This window comes from Trachinotus anak, unplaced genomic scaffold (genome assembly GCF_046630095.1).
Source record: "Trachinotus anak isolate AG129_WGS33_773 ecotype Australia unplaced genomic scaffold, CSIRO_AGI_Tana_v1 ptg000031l, whole genome shotgun sequence".
NCBI lineage: Eukaryota > Metazoa > Chordata > Actinopteri > Carangiformes > Carangidae > Trachinotus > Trachinotus anak.
The window spans coordinates 5,050,650-5,073,789 of NW_027273882.1; the positions used below are offsets into that span (position 1 = coordinate 5,050,650).

Genomic DNA, 23,140 nt, shown 5'->3' on the forward strand with positions numbered 1-23,140 from the left:
TGTTTTTTACTATCAGTGGGGACATCATAAAATAAATCTCAGACAACAAGATGAAACTAAGATTCAAAACTCTTGCACCTGTTTCATAATAATGTTGTACGGTGCTTTTTTTTTTTTTTTTAAAGCATTGCTGTTCAGTTTAGTAACATATATCTGACATTTTATTTAAACAATGACAACTGATCTTGACACACTAATCTTTTCCTCCCTTGTGTGAGATGTCCTGCATGTCCACACCAGGTTCTGTACAGACTGTGTCCATGTGGATGGACGTGGAGGGAGAGATTGTCAGCGTCTTTGTCTCCAACTTCACAAAAAGACTCCCTTCCTTTCTTCTGAGGCAGGACACACTGTTAATAAGATCTGACAGGGGAAAGCTTACATCATCAAAGTGGATTCACAGCCCTTTGAAACAGACAAAAGCCCTCCATGTAAAGCGATGTAATGTAAAGTTTTTGAACTTCATCATGGGAACAAAACCACAAAAGTGGGATTACGTTGGTTTTCGTTTCAAAATCTTTTGTCATGAATGTTCTCCTCTCCTCTTCTGTTTTTACATGACGCTGTATGTGAGAACAGGTCTCTCTTACTGTGTCTATGATAAGTCAGAGGTAATTGCAGGGAGGCTGAGCTGCCACTAGATGCCATCATTTGCACAAATAATAATTCACATTGATGGAGTTGACTCAGGGAGACTCACAGCTGGACTTAACTGTATTTAAATAATATTGATCGGTGTAAGAGGAACTTTATAATCACAGGCTGAAACAACTGCTGATCAACTTAGTGCATGACTGCAATTCATAGTGACCAACACATCGTCGATTGTTGTTTGTTCTGTCTGTAGTGTTTCTAAACCTTTCACAGCAGTGATCACAAACTATCAAAAATAATAGAAATACAGTCGTTTCTACAGTGAAAACGCAGTGTTTTGATTTCACGTCTACAGCTCAGCATCATGGATGAACTCTATCTACTTTTTAACTTACTTATTAATAAGAATATTTTTCTGATAATATTTATCATGAATGAATCCATGTAGAACCATAATGTTGATGTTGAGTGGGATGAACCGTGTACTCCACTGTTCTGCTGAACATGAGATGATCCCTCATTTCATTCGTTTTTTATTTCAGTATTCTTGGAATTAATTTGTTCACTATAATTTTGTGAAACAATAACACAACACGATGGCGTCATCACAATATGACACCAACCAAAGACAACAAAATATAATACTTATTATCCAGCCCTTTTCCAGCTACAAACCAAGTAATTCAACTTTTATCATCAGTACTGGTAATTCTGCATTTGCAACAGAGCCAATGAGTTACAGATATCTTAAGTTATCCCTGATGATTAATGATAATATACAATCACACTGATTGTGATACACATTAGTCCACGATGTACAGGTCATTATCACAGCAGACACTTTGTCACATCATTGTAGGAAAAGCACAATGGCAATCAGTACAAACAGTGATGGCTGTAATTCATTTAGATGTGTCACTTGGTGCCTTAGTGGAACACGTAAATGCACAAGTCAAATACCTGCTGTGAAAAAGGCATTTTTACTTTTGTGCTGTGTGTTCCATAGCACATTTCAGTGAACAGAAAAAAAGCTGATTTTGATGTGTTTGTCTCAGGTCGAAGTCCAAAAACAAAAGCTGCAACACGGGGATGCTCATACAGTCTCATTTAGTACCTCTTTGACACATTAATTCATCAGAAATTCAAGGCCTGGCATAGCTAAGGATGACCATTCTGTGATGCTTGATACACTCGATGCAGCATTGCTTGCTAACAAGTGCTCTTATTGCCCAAGTGGCACTTGAAGAACTCCTGGACTCTTTCCCACAGGTCCAGCTGAGCCTCAGAGTGGGCTTTTGGCTCCCCACCAAACACCACAGCTCTCCCTACTGCTGCATGAAACCCCGACGGACAATAAGGCATGTGAGGGACCTCCAAAAAGTGTCCAGCTTTAGGATAAGTAAGCACCTGAAACGATTCTTTGCCATGATTTCTCAGGGTTGCAGCAGCCTGTTGTGCAAAGAAAGCACTGTTCCAGTTGTGGTCATCTTCAGAAACAGCAAACAGGAACTGGCAGCTGGCACGTTCAATGGGAATCAAAGACGCCCTGTTCTTTTCCAACGTAGGGTCTGGTAAGGCATCGCGTATATCTACAAGCCCAGCGTCTGTGATTTTAACATTCTTTATGACAGGAGGCAGCGGAGGAATTACGATGTCTTTGTAGTGAAGAGGAATCACAGTGTTTGCACTGCAGGCATTAATACAGACGGTTGCTGAGATCCCTGAGAGGAAAGATGACATTGACAAAGCCAAAGCGCCGCTATGAGAGATTGATATGACGCCGATCCCAGGACCCTTGACCTGCACAGAGAGGTATTGTGTTAATAAGCAGGTGTACCCCTGCCAATATGTCTTAATTCATAAAGATACAATGAAATATTCGTTTTATCAATAAGTAACAACCATACCTCAATTTTATTTGAAACCAGACCTTTTACAAACTAGGGTTGCAACTAAGAATTATTCCCATTACCTATTAATCTGCCATTTACTTTTTCAATTGATCGTTTCAGCTTCTGTCACAGCCATAGGTTTGTGTCATCACAAGCCAGTACATGGCAACAGTGACACAGCAGACACAAATGAGTGCAAATCATATTCTCACATGAATTAATTTGACACTGTTTTCCACAATAAGACATAAAACGACAAAGTAAATATCAGACTTGGGAGGTAAAATGGAGATTCTGATTATCTTTACTGTTTTAATCTTCAGTACTAACCTCTGGTTGCCTCCGCAGATATGTTACAGCCTCTTCAAAGTACTCCAAATCCAGGTTTTTAGGGTTTTTTGGTAAACCCTGGTAGCGATAATAGGCCAGTGCCAGAACAACATAACCTTTATTTGCCAAGAGGCTGGCTCTGGGTTCAGAGAGACCTCCACCTAAAGTGTACAAATCCACGATTCCAGGGAATGGGCCCTTTCCTAAGGAAAACAAAACAAAAACAATAAGTGGAAAGTCAGATTGAATTAAATTGTTCAAATTTTTATGTATATTTTTTAACTCCTCCTCAAGTTAAAAACAACCAACCTGGTGGTATGAAGAGGACTCCTCGTATTCGGCCCTCTTGCACAGGTATTCTCTTCATCCCTTCTGTCATGTATCCTCTTTCATTAGTTTCAGAGCTCAACAGCTCACCAGTCTCCCCACACAGTGCGGATATCTCCACCTGTGTTGGGCTGAGTACATTCTTCTTCAGGAGTTTACTGTGAGGAGTGTCCGGTGCCATGGCCCAAAACAAACCCATGGGTTCCACGCCGGTGTAACTTCCTCCCAGAGAAGGTGCACGGCAAACATCCACCTGGCCAGTTTCATCTGCTTTGTACTGGGCAGAGGCCTTGAAAATCACCCCTCTGTCATCAACCACCTTGGACCTTAATTCTACTGGTTTGAGAGGAGCAAGTCCCTCTACTTTTACCTGCACCAGTTTGTCAAACAGGCAACGGACGCTGGGGAGAATTTTCAGCCGGATCTGTGAATAAGCCATTTCAGTTCTTCAAGATGGGAACAGTGACTCACTGTAATGGCCTGAATGTCCTTCCCCTTTATTGGGATCCTTATTTTAGTCTTGTTGGTACAGCTTTATGGTCACGGCATCTGTCAAGACATCCAAGAGTTACGTTAGTATCATAACGTTCACAAAATACTTTATTAATTTAATAATCTTCTTCTAAATGGAATATTAAACATTTATTTGACCCTGCACAAATATTGTTGCAGAGAATTAATTCAAGCTTTAAATTCATATATTTATAGAACTTCGCTCATTATATATAAATAAAATTGAACTAAAAATATACAAATTCAGCAGCACAGCTTGGTCACTTGACTTAGACATTGCATTGTTTGCCTGTAATCAGAGCATTAACAGGGAAACCTGAATCTTCTGTACTGTGATTAAAGGTCCATCACTAAAAGGAACCAGGAGCGATATACACTCAGAGACTGTTGTTTGTGAAAATCCCTGGAGATGAGCATGAGAAATACTCAAACCCAACAACCGTGCCCCAGTCAAAGTAACGGAGATCACATTTCTTTCCCCCTTTCAGAAGACTGATGTGAACATGAACTGAAGCTCCTGATTTTACACACAGAACTGCTGCCACACGATTGGCTGACTGGATAACTGCATGATGAATGAGCAGGCGTTCCTAATAAAGTGCTCCATGAGGGTAAACAGAGGAGATTAACCCTGTAATGTCTGACCCCAGAAATAATAACCTTTATTTGGCCCTTTCACAAAATTTGAAAAAAAAAAAAAATTACAAAAAATGATTTGCATATAGGTTTTTCCAAATTTTATACACGATTTTACTACATACTAAAATGCAAAAAATTATGTAATTATAACTTGCTTCAACAGATTAAGTGTTACTAAAAATTTCAAAGAAAATGTCACTGGAAAATCGTAAAAATCACAGTTTTCTTGACCTTGATCCAGTGAGTTGGGAACTATCTGAAGGCGGCCAACCTGGATCGTCCCATGTGCTGTGTTTGAGTTGTTGTAGTGATAAAGGGATCCACCAGGGGCTGGAAGACAAGTATCAGATTGGATACAAGAGGGTTTTGAGTGAGGTTTTTACCATAAGGTGATGCAATAGGTCTCAGAAATGCTTGTATCAAATTTGATGCATCTGGCATTATAGGGTTAATGCAACTGTCAGGGCCCTGCAGACATTCAGAGGTAGGAAAAAACATGTCTTTGTTTATGAACTACATTCATCTCTCCGGGTCATGTGTGACTGGGTGAAAGGTCAGGTACCACAGCTCACTGTTCTCCGGGTGAGAAAAGGCTAACAGCCACAACACCCACATTATGGATCAGCTCCTGGGACATGCAGTAATCAGCCAGCCAGTTACAGCTTCTGCTTGGTTATGGTTTTTGTTTTTGTTTAGAGTCTTTGTTCTGAACTAACGAGCGACCGAACAACAAACGCGAACAATAATCTGTCACACTGTTAATGCCTTCATATATCATATATATCATCTCCTACCAGCAAGAAAATGCACATACCTGTACAACAGTTAAGCATGGGTGAGTATCATTCAGGTGCCGTACACAAATAGAGAACATACCAAGTAGGAAGGAACTGGGTGCAACCACTTTACCAAAGAAAGGGGGGGGGGGGTCCGGTTTTGTATCAGCTGCCTCTGTTCTCTTGTGCTGTGTCTCTTACAGAAGTCGTATGTCAAAGATAAATGCTTGTTATATAAATGTGTTGCTTTTAAACATGAAATTCAATATATTATCTATCTTGATAACAACTTGCCAACAAATGTGATCTGTGAGGAACCTGCAGGGGATGTGGGTAAGAAGGCGGTGCATCCACTAGATGTCAGCACAGGCACAGTATACACAGGGAAAGCCTGACTAATTAAGAAGCCCCTCTGTATGAAAGTAACATCTATGGGTTTTTTTTTAATTATTATTTTTTAATATTAACCTCCTAACACAGCATTTGGAGAACGACCTGGTCTAATTGTTGTGAACACAATAAATTAACAGCTACTCATGAGCACCACATGTGTTTTCCTCTATGGAGAAGATGATCTGCTAAGATATTGGACCACCTTGCTGCATATCATAATGAACACAATGTAAGGATGCTGCGGCGTGTTTGTCCTGTGGATGTCTTTTCAGTGGTTCTTTACAGGACTCAGTGGCATGTCAAGGTGTAAGCCCGAGTTTTATCCTGTTAATCCCTGAGTGGTCAGTGCCAGGACTTAAAAATGTCTTGTATTACAGACTTCCTGTGAGGGAGATGAATAAGGAAAGACATCTTTCATAGTCAAAGGGGGCTAAATAAAGACAGGGCGTGGGTGTAAGAACAGGTCTGATTAACTGGAACTGGAGAGAGTGAAAGTGAAAGTGAACTTAACAAGTACGCAGGGACAAACCTGTCAACATCTGGAGTATGAACTTCCTCCCTGATAACAACCATTGCATGGCATGATTCATAGGACTGGAGTGGACCTTTGCACCTTCTACTGAGAGCAATAACATCATCATATGAGCGACAATACAATGAATATTTAAAGGCAGAAGCAAAAGATAGATAAAGCTGGAAAATACAAATTAATTTATCATACAAATATTTATATAATCAGCATAAATATGAATGTAGTTTCATAGAGGCTCTGAGAGATCCATGTAGTGCAATAGACACAGGATAAAGGACAGATTACTGTATGATATGGATTAAATTCTCATGTTAAAACCAAATCTGGTTTATGTCTTTCTAGTCAACATTTTCTATAATAAACCTTATTTGGACGCCATAGTTGTCCTCTATATTTCATGGATCCAGAAAATCAATTTTTTCACAACTGCTCTCTATATCTAGTTTTATGACAGAGATGCTTGCAAAATACTTTATGAACTCTCTCTTAGGGTACAGGAAGTAGGCAGGGACTCAGAAAATAAGTGACTGTGACTCTTCTGACATGTCTTCACAGTGACGCATTATGTTTTGCAAAGTTATGGTGCAGACTGAACTGTGGTTAGGCATGATGAGAGATTTCACTTCCTTTCTCTGCTGACTTAGTGAAATGACATTTTCCACACACTTGTTCTCATCTACCTTTAATTTGCCAGTGCACTGTGTGAATGTAGTGCTATGCCATACATTATATAATAAAATTTACTATTCTATTCTGTTTATGCAAGTTCGTAAGAGTAGATGTAATGCATATGCACACTGTGATGATGTAGAGTACTTTTTTCCAGCCATAACAGCTACAAAGAAAAGTCATATTAAATGATCTAATGAAACAGCCAACCCTCTGTATGAAATGTCAGAGTGGACTGACAGATAAAGTCCTGAATTTATTTCCATCTTTGTCCATGGTGTTCAGATAGTCCAGCAATGTCCAATGTGGAATTCAGTGTCTGACATTAAGAAATGATTGCACAAAGGAAAATAAAAAGCCAGAAATTTTGAATTACATTAGCAAACAATAAGTAACAGACAAATACAAAACAATTGAGGTATCCACAGACCTCTTCTATGTCTTATCCAACCATCTTACAAGAGGTAACTTGATAATTATAGTGACTCCCTGGAAGAAATATACATTATTTTGTTGCTCTTAATGTGATGATTCTCTGCAAATATTTTGTTTGTATGATCATTTTATTGTCTCATAAAGATCATAAGGTAGAGGTTATTTATCCACTTTTTTAGATTTCATTATCACTGCTTGCTTTTTGATGCAGCTCTTGGTTGATTTTGAGGTCTGCTTTGCATCGTTGTCCTGTTGTAGAACCCAGACTCTTATCATTTGCATTTTTGTGACTGACATATACATCTGGAATTTACTTGATTTTAGTGGAATCCATTCCTCCCTCTATCTTTGCAATATTTCATGTGCTACTGGCAGCCACACAACCCCAAAGCTGAATATTTGGATAACATTAGATTCCAGTGCTCGGAGCAGGCGAAGATAACTGGTTAGGGTTTGGATAAGGTTGAATTCAGGTTAAGCTTCATTAGGCAAAACTGGTTTGGGGCAAGGTTAGGCTCAGATTAAGGCATGGGGAAACACATATCAACGCCAAACATAATATTTCTACCCTATACTTAACAGGGTACCTAGACTTTACTGTTTAAAATAAAGTAAATCCTTATAGGGCATTAACATTTGAAGAATGTTTGTATGTTTTTTGCAGCAGGGGCTCTATTTACTTCTTTTCAATTAAAGAAATCCACAAACTATGTAATTTGCCCACGCTTGCCCAGAACTTTGCATAAATATTCACAGTATATTTTTATTTATGATATTTATATCTTGCCATTGTGTATTTTTATTTCTATTCTGTCTACCTCAGTATTCTATTGTATTTTTGTATTCTAATACAATAAAGTCACCTATCTATCTATATATCTATCTATCTACAAGTGTGACTGCAGCATTTAGATTATTATTGTTTTTTTTTTTTATTGCTCCCACACACACACAAATTCTGCGCTCTTATTTTGAAGTCGAGCTTTGTGGTTTTTGCGGCTGACAGATTTGGACCCGCCCCTTTTGACGGGTAGCCATGGAGACCGCGCAGGAGCGGGGCAGCTGGCGGAGCCCTCGCAGCGACTGTTTCCGCTCACCTAAAGTAAAGAGCTGACGAGCCGAGGACGAGGAGCCACGGAGCGGCCGCTGACGGAACTGGACGACGAAAACATTATATTTATTATTATATATTATACGTTTTGTATCGTCCTGGCACATTCTCGTCTGGGTGTCTCCGTGTGAACAGCCGTTAATGCCTCGGATGTGAACGAAAGAGAGGGGAGAGGCTAGCTGCTGGTAACCTTTACGTTGGTGAGTCTTGTCTGTTTTTTTTTTTTTTTTTTTGGTTTTTTTTCGCAAGCTAAGCACAGATAGGCCACTGCGAGCTCTCCAGCTCTCTCTGTCTCTCCGCCCGCCGCCTGTTTTGGTTCATTACATGATTATAAACAAAAATAAAACGTCGCGACGAATGAAGGAGACCAGAGAGTTGTCAGTTTTGTTTTTGTCAGCTAATGAAGCGTGTTGTTAACTAAGCTAACAGCGGCCGGTGGCAGACGTTAGTGTCCGTTGACGTTAGGATAAATGCTGTGTTTTGTTTCTCTTAGGTTTACCATATAGTGTTCGGTTGGATATACATTTTAATCGGAAGGAAATGGCCCAGTTTGACAAAGTGCTAAGAAATGCAGCGGCTCTAGCAGCTCGTCGGTCCTGTGTTGGTCTGTAACAGCTGTACTGTATTGTTAGGTTGTGGTCCTGTTAACGAGAATCGCAAGAGGATCGCTGGGGTTAAAACCAGAGGTTAAAACCCGCTGTCGCGTAATATCCCAGTGACTCACGGTGTATAATAAACACAAGACTACCTGGAAAAGAGCTCCAGCAAATATATGGGAAGGGAATCTTATCTTACTTTGTTAGAATGAGGTTTGTCTTTGTTTTTGTCCGTCGTGTGTGTGTGTGTGTGTGTGTGTGTTGGCAGCCCACCACACTCTTTGTTTAAATAGCTCGCAGTACAGTTGCACGTGTTGAAGCGTGTGACTGTGCTTTCAGGGGGCTGCACATAAAGACAGTTCACCACGTCCTGGTACAAGTTGCAGGGATGTGTTCGTGGGTTTGTTTTGAAGGTCCCCCTTTTCCCCACATATTTGCACCAGCGTAATTTCCCACTCCCTCGCTTTTTTTTTTTTTTTTTTTTGTTCCAAGAAAAGTTTGAGTGGTTTGCTGTTTGCAGGGTTGGGTAAAAGACGTGACGCATGGTGAGTGCAAATGGCAGGGAAGTCCAAATGTGAGCTGTTATTCATCACCAAAGGAAGTATTGTTGAGGAAGTATTCAGATCTAATGTTCCCACTAAGAATAGCTTCCTGTGCTCTGTCTGCTTTAGAACTGTGACCAATGTTTTCATCAAGTCACTGTTCACCACATGTTATTATGAGAGTGGGGGTGGAGAATAGGATATGTCTGACACCTATCTCGTTTTGTCGTATCATATTTAGTGGTAGCTATGTGTTGTATGTAGTGCTGAAACTAACAAATGTCTTCATTTTTTTTTCGATTCATCTGCGAGTTATGTTATTGAGTAACTGATTGATCACTACTTACAGTCCTACGTATTCCCTTATGTGGCTCTCTGTTTCATGGCAACATTGGATTTTAGTTTGATTTTTGCATAAAATTGATTAAGTAGCTTTATGTCACAGTTTACTTAGCTGGATTAGCCAAATACAGACAATCCTGGCTGGGTTTTTAATCCAGTAACAATTTCTCAATAGAGTTTCCTGTATTAACTGATACACTATAGCACTATCATATAAAAGTAAATTTACCATGATGGAGGAATTGATCCATATTGTCCATTCTTAAAGGTATTTTTTCTTTTTAACAAACTTAATTGTCACTGCTGTAAATTCAGTCTTTCCTCATAATTATAAATCCACTGTCAGTGAACATTGTCCTGCTCCTAAACAACCCGTAGAGCAGTGCAGTGTTCATTGACCTACTAACATGCTGTTTGCACTGAGTCATTGCTACACTTTGTCCCTAGAAAATAAGCCTGTGAGATTTTTAATGGCAACCATTATTGTATGTGGTGTGGTGCTGTGCCTGCTTCTATTATTTCCTGATATGTTGTAATAATTTAATCCTTATCGCGCCTGTGAGTTGCTGACCCAGTATTTTAAGTGTTCAACAATATGCGATACATCTTTTGCAGGTTATTTTGCTGGACAGAGTCCAACCTTTTATGGCTTGATTCAAACCTCAAGGTGTTTTGCTTTGCAGAAGTGATGAAAGTATTTTTTATTTCTTTAAGTGTTACGATCACTCATTTGACTCCCATTGTTTGGTCTGACTTGTTTAGTTTTTACACATTGTACACACTCTGGCTTTCACAAAGTAACTAGCAGATACACAATGTGCAGCTTTAATGGTTCTCAGTTTAAAACACATTGTGTAACTGCATTGAGTGTTTTATGATTCCCGGTCCAGCATTCAGAGGCGTTTGCTGTTTGACAACATAGCTTAGAGAAAACATCTTGTGAGTAAAGATAAGAACGCTGTTTGGCTACTGTCCCATTCTCAGATTTTCCTACCTTTCACCACTGTCAACATTACATATGCCAGTGTTTCTCTCATTTTTAGTGTGTTTCCCCTTTTCTTGTCTTGCTCCATCTTACTTCTCTCCCCTTGTGTCCTTTCTTCCTTATCTCTTTTTTTCTCTTCTCCATTTTTTTGTCTGTTTCTATCCCAGTCCTTGAGAAAGTGTGGAGGGATGCTCAGGCCCTGTGGGGCTTAACACTTCAAAATGCTTCATAACAAAGGGTCTTTTCAGCGCTGCCATGCAGAGTCCCATCTCTGGGCTCCCTCCGCTGGCCCAGACGGGCTCCACCAGCAGCAGTAGCATTGGGGCCTATTGGGTGGAAATCTCCTCTCGGCTGTTTCTTTGGCACACTGAGTGCTCTCTGTTCCCGGACACATGCCTGTGCTGCTGCTCTCCTTGGCTCCCTTTGCATTCCAGGAGCCCCGGGCAGCTGAAAAACTGCAGTAGCAGCCTGCTGGCTGGCTGGTTGTCTCACTGGTGTCTGAAGTGGAGAGTTGCATAGTTTTTTCCCCAAGTAGAGGACTAAACAGACAAAGTATTAATGCTGTAAAACTCAACTTTAGTAATGCAATGGATTGAAACATGGCCTACAAAGTAGTAGGGCTTTGCATTGCATCATGATAATTTTCATTATTGGTTATTATTTTGAATAAGTGATGTCTTTTGATATTATTGGATGAACATTGAAATGTTCAAAAACAAAACTAATGTTTGGCATAACAAAGTCATGTTGCCGTTCCAAAATTTTTAAATTGCAACAGTGCCTCTTTATTATGAGCTGACCTGATTGATGATGATGTTTGACTTCTACACTGCTTTTTAAATTGGACAGCTTCAGAGCAGTTTCGTTCTGGTTGCGGCAGTGTTTTCCTCATAAGGGTGCCGCTCCACTCTAGCACGTAAATCAGACAGAGAGCTGCAGATTAGAGATTGTACAATGTACTCTGCGGCACCATATGAACATAGTAGTAAACCAGAACTGGCACTGCTAGTTTTGTTGGTTTGATGTCTAGTCTTGCCTCTCCTTACCCTGTTGCACAGAATACTGTTTCTTTACTGGGTTAGAACAAGCAATCACATTGATTATGGTAACCAGTTACATGCCACTCAGAGCTGACAGTAATTTTGTATTTTATATAGGGCTAGTTGTGTTTTATGAAACTGGCATTCTTCTGAAATTATTTATTTAATTAGCTCTATTTAATATGAAAAAAGGAGGTTGTCCTGTTCTTTTGTATGAAGCCTTGTTTGCCTTTCTTGGATCTGTGTGTATGGGCTGATGGGCTGATGTGCCTTTTTTTATTAAATCTATATATACAATCTAGATAACTTTTGCATTGTATTCATTTATACATTCCTGGAAATTGTCCCTCTGTTGTACTCATTTCCATTGGTAACAATATTATGGAAAGCAATCATTCTGTGATAGTGTAAATGAGAATGTCAACCATTTAGAATGGCACTGATAGCTGCATTGGTGATTGTACATACACCAATGTCATCACCTGCTCTGAATTGTGGTTTTTGGTAAGCTAATACGTGGACTCATGCAGCTGTGCGCAGGAAGTGTTTTTTGTGTGGTTTGGTACAAAATGTTGTTCCAGGAAACAGAAGGCTCACCATTTTTGGTGGCGTCAGTCAGGAAACCCACACAGTTGCAAGTTATAAAGTTAAATTTGAAGTATTTCTGAGGTATTGCTGTCAAACTGCTTGCTGTGTTATTAATCAATTAAATGCATGAACATTAAGTCAGCACATCATGAGATCTGCAAAAAAATTCCTTTAAGGCTCCGAGCTATCTTGTTCTAACTAATTGGAATTCTGTATTTTGTAGGATACCTTAGCACAGCGTTAATGACTTTCTCCTTTCTCAGATGTTCTTGTGTGAAAGCAATTAAGCTAATTCTGCTTAAGTTTTCACTTTGCAAACGTACTGGCCGTTCAATAGTCTGCCCTCAGCTCTCTCAGGAGGTCAGTCCTGCATTATAAATGCCATCCCAAGTGGTTATTTACATCCCAACAAGCACCTTTGAACAAATCACATTATTTTATTGTCCTGCCTTCGACTTCTGTTTGTCCTTGATTTTTCTAAGACGAATTAATGTAAAGCCTATCTGTAACCGAGGCCTTCGCAGCAGTGCTCTGATCCCAACACAGGCAAATGAGAAAGCGTCTGTGGATCAAATGGTTGGCACAGGTCCCCTGCGTGTGTTTTTGACTGGGTGCCCTTTGGCTCAATGCAGTAACCAAACTGTCCTGCCAGATCCGACTTACGTCACTCTCTCCCGCTAGCCTGCACCACATGCAGGTATGCCTCTCAGACCAACCTACTCTCGGAGACATCAGAAAGATGGCAGATAGTAGGGGGCCCTGCTGGTTGTGTGTGTGTGTTGGAAGTTTTCTGCCAGTTTAACTTGATCTGTGGTGCTTTAACATTTGAGTGCAGGACACTCAAATGTGTACGCGCCAGCAGTAGCATAAAATGTGCTGAAGCTGAATTGCAGCATATTTAGAACCCCAGTACAGAAGGTCGGTATCCAGTGTTGCCAAAAACTGAGTCAACAGTCTGTTGTGAAAACTGAATTTTAATGTGATGTTGACAAAGAAATTGTATTACTGTGGCTCTGTCACATTACATGATTCACTTAATCAGGCCTGTATTGGTCCTAATGCAGTCCAGCAGATTCACCCCCCCAACATTTATTGTGAATGCTCCTGGCCAAACCTGTGTGTTTGTTTACGGGTTACCTTCCTTGTCATAGTAGCTGCCGATGGTATATGTGGCAGCGCCAGTGGCTACGCGGCAGATCTGCAATCAAATTTGTGGCTGTCAAACTGCAGCCATGCCATTACTGTAGCCATTAGCTCAGCAGCCTTGTATAACTGTAATGGGCCCTCTCCCCTCTCTTGAGGATGTGCTGCCTGCCAGCCGGCTAGTTCCCCACTAAGCACAGCTACTGCTACTTCATCCCAGTGTTTCTGAAGCTACATACCCAATGCTATGTGCACCTGCATCTCATTTATGTAATGATAGTGTACGTCTCATCATATCCCCACAATCAACCAACAAATGCTTTCAGGAAGTTAGTTAAGTTAATATCACGGGGAGCGATTTAAAGAGAGAGGATGGGGGTTGTTCTTTGTCTGCTTGCGTATGGCTGTGTTTTTTCGTCCCACTGATGCTGTTTAATGGTGTCTCACAGTAACTCTTTATCTCCTCCCTGCTCTTCTCAGCTTTCATCCAGCTGTTCTGGAAACATTTACAGACATGACTTAGACTGTGCTCACAGAAAAAAGCCATATTAATGGAAATACATTGTTTTTAAATAAGTGGTGCAAGGAAGAAAACAGAAGGTTATTAGATTGATATTATGGGCTGATATTGACTATAAGAGATACTTTATATCTATCATTAGCTTATACAGTATGTTTGGCCATATGAATGGTTAAAAAGTACAGAAGATATGTCAGAAAGTGGCACCTGATGTAGTTATCTACATCAGGTGCCACATAGACATAACAATCTGCAGCATATGGCAGCGTAGCATCACAGCTGAGCAGACCATGGAATAGCATCTGTTTATTATTCAACTGTAAAATACTGTGCCCTCTCTATCAGGACATTTTACAACTACATTTTAAGAATCCTTGGTTAAAAGGTGTTTGTGTTTGTATGTACCTTTATAAATGCACAAACAAACTAATATTGAATAAATAGTACATAAACAAATATAATATATAATTAAGTTTTGCTGATGAGCGACACTGGCCAATCACATGAACTTACTCAAATTTTACTTAGTTTATGATGGAGCTACAGTGAAATGCAGACCTTTGTACAAACGCTGCAGTTGTAATTGCTGTTTTGTTTTTGCGCTGACTCTCTCTCGCTCAGTTTTAGCCTCTAATGCTGCTACCTCATCAGCAGCAGAGATGTGGTTCCCTGTTACATCATCTACAACAGAGTCTAACGCTGCTTCATTTAGTTAGATTTTGTGGCAAAGACCAGACTGGGGAATGAGGGGAGATCAGAGGAACCCTCATGCCACTTCTGCTGCCACTAGTGGATTTTAAAAAGGACTGTTGTTGTCTGCCTCTCAAGGGGGTGGTTTAATAGTTTTGAGGGACTAACACATGAGAACAGGAAGTACACAGAGTCATTCATTTATTTATTGTTATCATCAGTAAACCAAATGTTAATTGATGCCGTGCAGAGAAGCCTTTTTCTCGTCACTCTCTGTCTCTTCCTGTCTTTAAAGCTCTTTCTCTATTCCCCCCTGTCTCTCTGTGTTGCTCTTGGTTACGTAATCCTCGCTGAATGTTGATAGTAATCCGTGTCCCTCCTCCCCCTCCCTCTCAATCCCTTCCTCTATGTGGCCTGGACAGGTTAAGCCGTAGAGGACTCTCGCTGGTCGCCAGAGGAAAAGATGTGCGATGGAATGGTAGCGTTTCAGACGAGAGCCCTGTCCTCCTCTTCTTCTTCCTCCACCTCCTCCTCCTCTCTAGCCCACAGGCTGGCTGCCTCCGCGCTTCTCCTCCTCTTCACCCTGCTTCCTCATGGTCACGCATCAGGTAAGACACAGAGACAAACACACACACACACACACACACACACATTCACACTGTTTCTCTCTGTTTCCGCTCCCCCATGATACACATCGACTAAACCGCCATCTTCGCCCATCTGTTGTAAATTGATTGAGGTTATTTTTGCCTCGTCTTGCAGGTCAGTCAGATTAAACCGGTCTCTTTTACCCTTGGGTCGGTCAGGTTGCTCTGCCTCCGTGCAGCAGCTGATTGCTCGATCCCACCCACTCCGTGAATCCATTCACTGCCCTAATGAGTCACAACAGTTTTCCTCTGCTATTGAGTGAAAGAGAGATGATGTTGTCTATGGTCACATTGCTGTCATAAGGTTTTAATCAGCCATGACATCTAGCGTCCTCTGAGAGCTTTTAGCACGGCTAGCCAGCTTTGGTTATTACCCCACCACAGCCCTCAGATAATGTTTTTATTTCAGCCTGAGAGCTTAGATTTTATTATCTTTGAATGTGAGGTATCAGGTTTTAGAATTGAACTGATTGGTTCAGACTGGTTCACACATGGAAGTTACAGTAAACAGAGGTAATCATGTATTTATCAATCACTGCAGGGCCTGTAAAGCTCGTGCTTCTTTCTGAAGGAATACAGTCTTGATGGCTTGTACTCGTCGAACCCCTTCGCTTGTGCCAGCTTTCCTTTCACTTCAGCCTTCCAATATTCCAGTCACCCTCCCCCCTCACACAAACACACACTACCTCCACACATGCACTACCCACACACACTCACACACATAGCCAGCTTGTGAAATGTGCCAGATGTCCTTGCCACAGAGAGCAGGCGGACTGTGTATGTATGAATAAGTAAATTTGTGTGTGTGTGTGTGTGTGTGCATTTAAGGGTGTGAGGGGGGCGTCTGGGTAGTTTTTAAAGTGTTAATTGATTTTCTTTCTTTAACGCCATAAATAAATTAATGTTTGTATGAGTGTGAGAAACAACAGGAGCAAAAAGAGAGAGAGATAGGCAAGGGGAGGGCACTGCTCTCCCAAGTGGATCGTCTCCCTCTCTCTCTCTCTCTTATGTAACACACATGATTCATGTTGAGCCCAGAGGGGTTGGTATCGTGCTCACGTTCTGCAACCAAAACACTCACACACATACACTGCCTAGCGATACCAAGGAAGTGTAACCTCAAATCACCAGCCCACGTGCTCTCTGTACTGTATACATGTCTATGTGTGTGTATTTGTGCAATCCTACCCTTATGTGTGCGCTCCACATACTCTGGTTATTAGTGGATGTACATATAATAACATATAAGGCTGTACCCTGAAATTGAGTGAGTGAGTGCATCAAAAGACAAACCCTATATCGACCATGTTTATGACAGTTGGTGCATTATGTAGGACAAATGTGCTCCCGAGAATTTCTTTCCAGTACCCATGGTGCACCTGCACTTTTAAGACTGCCAGTCAATTGATGGAAAAGGACAGATAGTTCTCTAGACTCCACTGCTAGGACTGTTTTAAACTGGCTTGCTTAAAGACACTGAGATATATGAACGTGTGAATGAATGTGATCTAAACTTTTCTAGACCAACGAAATCATCAGCTAGCTTTTTATTTTTTTCCTATAGTTGGTTTTCTTTTGACATTGGCATTATTTATTATTGTAATGAACCGGGTTCTCAGGAATGTAATGGAAAATTCCTCTCAGAATGACCAGACAGCAATGCAAAGGTTATTTTTAGGTGATGTTATAGCTGTGTTCTTTTTATATAATTACTTCCTTGTAGTACACAAGCAAGTTATTTATGCTGACTCACAGGTGAAGAGTTCTGGCTCTTCAAAATGTAGCACTTGATATATACTCACTTGCACTGAATGAAAAGACGCTAAATATATTAATAACAGTGGATGGCTTGTAGTATGCAGGTTTCTAGGTTAACTGCACTGAAATAAAATAATGTATTATTTCATATTTCTGATGAGTTTTTTGGCATTTTGAAATTCAGGCATTGTAGTATGAACTTAAATTTTTAATCAGCCATCACAAGCAACTTAAATTGAAGAATGAAAGATTTAGAGCCTTACCTCCTTGATAACAGAAGTAGCCGGGAAAAAACTATGAGATGTTTTAAAAACATAACCTTTCTAGCAGATCAGATTGTCTGTTGATTTCTGATCACACAAGAAAGGAGATTAAACTGTAATGACTTTCATTGCAGTAGAAAACAAAGGATATAGCAAAGGAAATGGAATATAAATAAGAACAACAAGACATGAACTGCAGCATTTACAGCATCAAAGTATGAATGGAAATCTATAATTGGACATATTACCAAGGTGAGGCACTCGTTTTAAAGCTTTAAAAGTCATCATGTCATTAGTTCTCCTGTTCACTGGCCTCTCTCTCCTGCTCACCATACATAATTCACATAGGTAATCCCTTGACGTGTTCCAGGGATGGAGATTGCTCTGGAAAATTTCATGAATATGAAATTTCATCACTGCTGACAGGCTTATTCCAGACTCATACAAATAGCAGTGAGGGGTATGAATAGAAATAGATACGAAAAAAATATACTGTACAGCATTTGCGTACGAGAGCAAAAGCTCCAAACACCAGAGACCAGAATACAGCACTGATCAACATCAAACCTCTTTCTGTTATGTGGAGGTTTAGGTGCCACTTTTAGTCTTTTTGTTGATATGACTCTTTTAGGAAATTTGGCATTTCAGTGATGGGAAATTAGATGGAGAGACAGGATGATAGACCGTAAAGGTTGAGGCGCTCTTTGCTCCCTGTTTTGATTCTTTTAACAAAGAAAGGAAAAGCTTTAAGCTGTTTGTTTGTGTAAAGGTCAGGACAACAATTTCTTGTACCTGTTAAAACGCTTTGTCAGGACATGGTGACAAAACCTTTTGGAGCTGCGCTATTTTTAGAAGCAGTCACAGTCCAAGGCATGTCTTTTATCTGTTGTTCAGCTGTTCATTGTAAACAAGATTACCAGCATGGTATCAGCTGAGCTAATGTAAATGGATCCATCATATTTGTGTTTGTGATTACTCTATATGATTACATTTGTGTTTATAATTGAGGACATTTTTCCAAACGTAGCAGCAACATGCTAAACAAAGCATCTCCATTCATGCAGAGCGCCAGTAAACACACACAGTTACAAATCAACACCTTGGGTTTTGTGTGTGCAAAGGATAAATGGCATCGGTCTGGAAGATTTTCACGGCACAGTGCAAATATCGCTGGTTTCATGTCTGTTCTGAGTCTTTGACATCCCCCTAATGTTGGCTGTGTAGAGCCCAGTTCCTAATATGATGTCAATTCCTTACAGTGAGCCTTTGTGGTTTAGTTCAGAGGAAGTGGGCCTAGACAGTGAGTCAGAACTGAAAGACTGAAGATGGGAACTCAGAGCGCCAAAGAGTCTATTCACGTGATTGTTTGGCATGTTTTCGGCTCTAACAGTGTTACATGTCAAGAGGCAAAAAGACTGACCATCCTTATAGGGTCCAGTTAAACAGATAAACGATGCACTCTAAAAACCCATTGTCCTCTGAAGTTGAGTTAAAGCTGTACATGAAAGTGCCAGCGAGGACCAGAACACAAACAACCCTGCTGTGTGCTCTGTGAGGCGGTGACGTTTATGTATGTTCATGTGTGAGAACGGGAAATGGCTTTCCCTGGTCCTAGAAGAAAAGTAGAGTCACAGGGTAAAGAAAAGAGCAGGGGGAATGGGGAGGAGAGCAAGAAAGGAAGCAGAGAGCTGCCTTTCTAATTTCCTCTGAGATTTGTGTTTGTTTTTAACAATCGATTGTCCATTCCTGGCTTGAGTTGAATAGATTCTCCTCATCCTGAAGAAGACCTATTGCACAGTCAAATCCCTTTGTTTTGGCAGTTCTTGAATCAGTGTGTAGGACCAAACCAAGGATATGAGGATGTTTTCTTGAAAGTGGAGTTGCTCAAGGAAAAAGACTCAACACCTCTCATTTCTCTTTAATAACAGAGGAGACTATGCTAGTGGCTAGCATAGCGTCACTGCTCAAACCACAGAGGAAAATATCTGAATGAGCCATGCCCTACTTCTGGCATCTTCAAACAGCTGTACTCTTTGAAACTTGTTGCTTTCTGTAGCCAAACAAAATGGTCTGTGCGTAGAAAGAAGCCACACTGTGCGAGTCTGCCTGCACACTGTTGGTTTCCAGTCCTTGCAGGAAGCCCCGATAGGATGGGTTTACAAACAGTTCAGCCCGAGGGGGGGAACAATGGGTCCTGTGCAATTAACTGTTCAAAATAGACCCCTGAAGTCCTGTTAGCACGGCATTTTGCAGGCAGGCAGGAGTAAAGCAATACGTTGGCTACTGGCTCCTTTCTGAAATGTGAGAACAAAGAGGGCTTTTAGGGGTGGTGTTGGAAGCCACAGGCCAAACCACAGAAAGCTGCAGCTCCACTAGATCACCAGTCTGCAATTAGGACTGCTAACTCACTCTCTCTGTGTCTTTGTGTGTGTGTGTGTGTGTGTGTGTGTGTGTGTGTGTGTGTGTGTGTGTGTGAGAGAGAGAGAGACTGGGAATATTGAGCACACCACAGCCCCTTTTCTATGATGTCTCTGTTCTTCGTTTCTCTCTCTCTCGCTCGCTCTCTCTCTCTCAAAGGCTCCAGCCATTAGCCAGGTGAGACCAGAGCCCATTAGCTGCAGTCTGGTCGAATCCATCAGCCTTTCTCTTTCATTACCTGTATGTTTATCACTTGAGCCATCACTCTCTGCTCTCACCCTGTGTCATTTAACAGCTCTCCCACCCAATCAAGCCCTAAAGGAAAACTTTAAATGCCTTGCCAGACAAAGAAATACACCATGGAAACAGATACTGCAGTGCGGACAGGCGACACAAGATCGTTTCATTCACTTTAAACAGTTGACCAGACAGTTCCATTGCTTTTTGAAGATCCCAGATGGCTAGGATTATTGTTAGCTGCACATCACTCCCACCCGCCTGCAAATGCTAAGCTTATTGTGTGATTTTCATTTTTTGACTCCCATTTGATCATTTTTATTGATTTTTACTGATTGGTTTTTACTATTTGTTTTTCACATTTTCCTCCTGACACATATATATTTGCGGTTGGAGTTTCCGTGTGAAGTATTCTGACCACACACTGTGATTTCTGATGACAAGTGCTTTATGTTAAAGGTTAATGAATGTCGAAGCAGGGAGTGGCAGTACTGGCAGCACCATTCACAGCAACAGTAAAATCTGATAACATGCAAAATGGATTAAGATACATGGAGGTGCATTTATAACCAAGCTTACTGGTTATATTCCATGCTAATGCTGTGAATGTAATATTGAAACCCATGCAGTTATTATTCACTTTGCGTTGTTTAAAGATTTGTTTTTGGGCCTCTCTCCAGAACTTGGGTATTATTTTAAAGTTACATTAAGGCTGGGGAGAGGAGAGCCAGTTTAAAAATTGTTTTCCAGAGAAATGTGTGTGGTTGTGTGAAGCAGCAGGCAGTCATAATGATTTCCAAAGGGCCTCATCTGAGGGACCAACCCGCTGAGGAGAGGACATCTCTGACTAATGAGCTGCTAAATATATCCCCCAGTCTCTCCTGTCTTCTGTTGCTTTTGCTTCTGTTCTGTCTTTCCGTCTTTTATTAATTTTTTTTCTTTACTTTCATTCTGCATTTTTCTTTTCTGTGTTCTTATATTCTGTGTTCTATCTCCTCAGAAACTTGCACAAATTCATGTTAATCTCTTTCTTTTTGGACTCTCTGCTCTGTCTCTCATTTTCTTCATCAGTCTTGTCTTTTTTCCCTCCTCTCTCACCTCTTTGATGTGTTTTTCAGGCCCACTGAAACAGTGTAGGCAGATTTTTCGTCACACCGTTAGTCAACAACAGCATCATGTTCAAACATGTTCTTCAGCTTACGCATAAGGCACCAAACATCCTACACACATGCTGAATTTGCCAATTGTTGAGACATCCACACGGTGCCAGACTGTGAGCAATCATGATCAGAAGACATGACAGTGGTGCAGAATCAGAATCAGAATACTTTACTGTGAATGACACACATACAGCATACATGCATTCAGTTCGTCAGGGTAAAAAGCGATATCTTGATGACAAGTTGAAGGTTTTTACCCTTTTTCATAATCTCATCAAGAAAATTTTACACTGTAAACTGATTCTGACAAAAAGTGCATAAAACTATGCAAATCTTGCTTTGTAGAGCAAGCAGAGCTCAGTTATTTTCTAACGCTGGTGACAAATAAAGCTGCACTCCCTGTAGCTGCTTCACAAGAAAGCTTTTAGCCAGTGAAGGATCTTAATGTGAAGCAGCAGCAGTACATGTTTGGCTTTCCTTCCTAGTATCTTAAAACAGCAATTACAACTCCAAACCACTGAAATTCTTAGATTAGACAGAAGCTACCATACAGACAGCTGGATTTCATAAGACTTTAAAAATCATGACAGCGCTTACTCTTTAGCTGTCCGCATGACCATCAGTTTAGCAGTCATCACAGCTATCAGCTGCCGCAGTGGAAATGCATATGTTCATGCCTCAACATGCCACAGCTGTATCGACACAGTGGAAATGGGGCGATATTCATCACCCACAAGCCCTAAATCTGTTGATTCAGCTTTTAGCTTTAATCCAACTTTAGCTTCGTCAGTAGCTCTCATCAGAAATTCTATTTTTCTTGCTAAAAAGTGCATGGCTACTTAAACACAGTCAGTGTTAGCAGCATAACAGACAGCAAAATAAATTAAACCGCATGATCTGGCAGACTTGTTGATACTGAGCTGAGCGGGCCAGGCTATACACATGCTCTCCTTGCAACACTTGTGTGACTTGTTGTCATGGGTGGAGGTGGTGCACAGCTGTTTCTCTTTAACTGACTGCAATTCTGCAGAAGCCGCTCCATCACTGCTTTCTTTAGGCAATTTCTAGTTCAATAGATGTTTAATAGAGATTGTAAATGAGGAGAAGAGAGGGGAGCACACACCAAAATTCATGGCTCTTAGCTCATTGTCCTCCAGAGAGAAGTCAGAGCATAGAGTTGGATTCAGAGCAGCACCCCGTGAGCTGTTAGGGATTAAATACCTTCCTAGAAGACACTGTACACACTGTATTGCGCATGGTTGCTGACTTGTAGGCCTTTGCCTGACTCCACACTGAAAGCATGGCCTCCCTAGTTTCTACAGTATGCTGTCAACATGGCTAGAATTCAGTTTTTACTGTGAGTGCATTGTACATGCCTTGGTCTCATTTTTGCCAGCAGGATATCCTTATTATCATTCAATATTTCCTGTCTGCTTCTCATCGTTTTGTGTTTTTGTTCTGACCAGTCATGTCCCTCAAACTATCCAGTCCATTAGATGGAGTTTTGAGATGTTTAGAGGCCAGTTGGCTTAGCTCCACTCTAATACCCTCTGTCCGTATTACATCATCTGTAAACAGCTCTCTGTATCAAACAGTAGCCAAATGGTGAAGGTCTTTGTATAGGCTGTACTGGAGTCCATTTGGATAATTGTGTCAGGATTTATGAGAACTGTGCATGTCTGCATGTCTCTGTATGTCCTATCTATATTTATTTGCATATCTGTTTGTAGAAGGCAGTAGATAAATAGATCTTTTGATATATATGCAGTTCAGAAACAATCATGCACGGCCATCACATCCTATCACAGTTCAAAGACGTCTTTAAATTGCTGCATTAGTTAGTAATGGATTTGAGTAACAGCTTGTTTAAACATCTTCGACAGCTTGAGTTTGTATGTGTGGGCTGAAGTCATTGTTACTATAAATGTCAGTTGGGCTTGAGTCACAAATCTGATAATATATAATGTACTTGACATGTTTGACAATTACTTGTAATTTGT

General features: G+C 40.7%; 2 protein-coding genes across 5 annotated transcripts in view; one reads left to right on the forward strand and one right to left on the reverse strand.

Annotated features, from left to right (window-relative positions):
- Window positions 1–1,111: 1,111 nt before the first annotated feature.
- acot20 (acyl-CoA thioesterase 20) lies at window positions 1,112–5,221 on the reverse strand. 4 transcript variants are annotated; one of them, XM_071467913.1, is made up of 5 exons: window positions 5,110–5,221; window positions 4,527–4,625; window positions 3,126–3,692; window positions 2,817–3,019; window positions 1,112–2,394 (listed from the first exon to the last, which is right to left on the reverse strand). In XM_071467913.1, exons 3-5 carry the CDS (start codon window positions 3,580–3,582, stop codon window positions 1,804–1,806), a joined length of 1,251 nt encoding a protein of 416 aa, XP_071324014.1. In that variant the 5' UTR covers window positions 3,583–3,692; window positions 4,527–4,625; window positions 5,110–5,221; the 3' UTR covers window positions 1,112–1,803. The 4 variants fall into 4 exon arrangements, with proteins under 4 accessions (XP_071324014.1, XP_071324015.1, XP_071324016.1 ...); XM_071467914.1 differs by having other exon boundaries at window positions 4,527–4,871; window positions 4,956–5,184; XM_071467915.1 differs by having other exon boundaries at window positions 4,527–4,583; window positions 5,110–5,180.
- A 2,965-nt stretch (window positions 5,222–8,186) lies between these two features.
- susd6 (sushi domain containing 6) overlaps window positions 8,187–23,140 on the forward strand; it is a 33,303-nt gene continuing 18,349 nt past the window's right edge. The window contains exons 1-2 of the mRNA XM_071468066.1: window positions 8,187–8,411; window positions 15,080–15,265. Of these exons, the coding sequence (XP_071324167.1) occupies window positions 15,121–15,265 (145 nt within the window). The 5' untranslated portion in view covers window positions 8,187–8,411; window positions 15,080–15,120. The remainder of the gene's footprint in view (window positions 8,412–15,079; window positions 15,266–23,140) is intronic.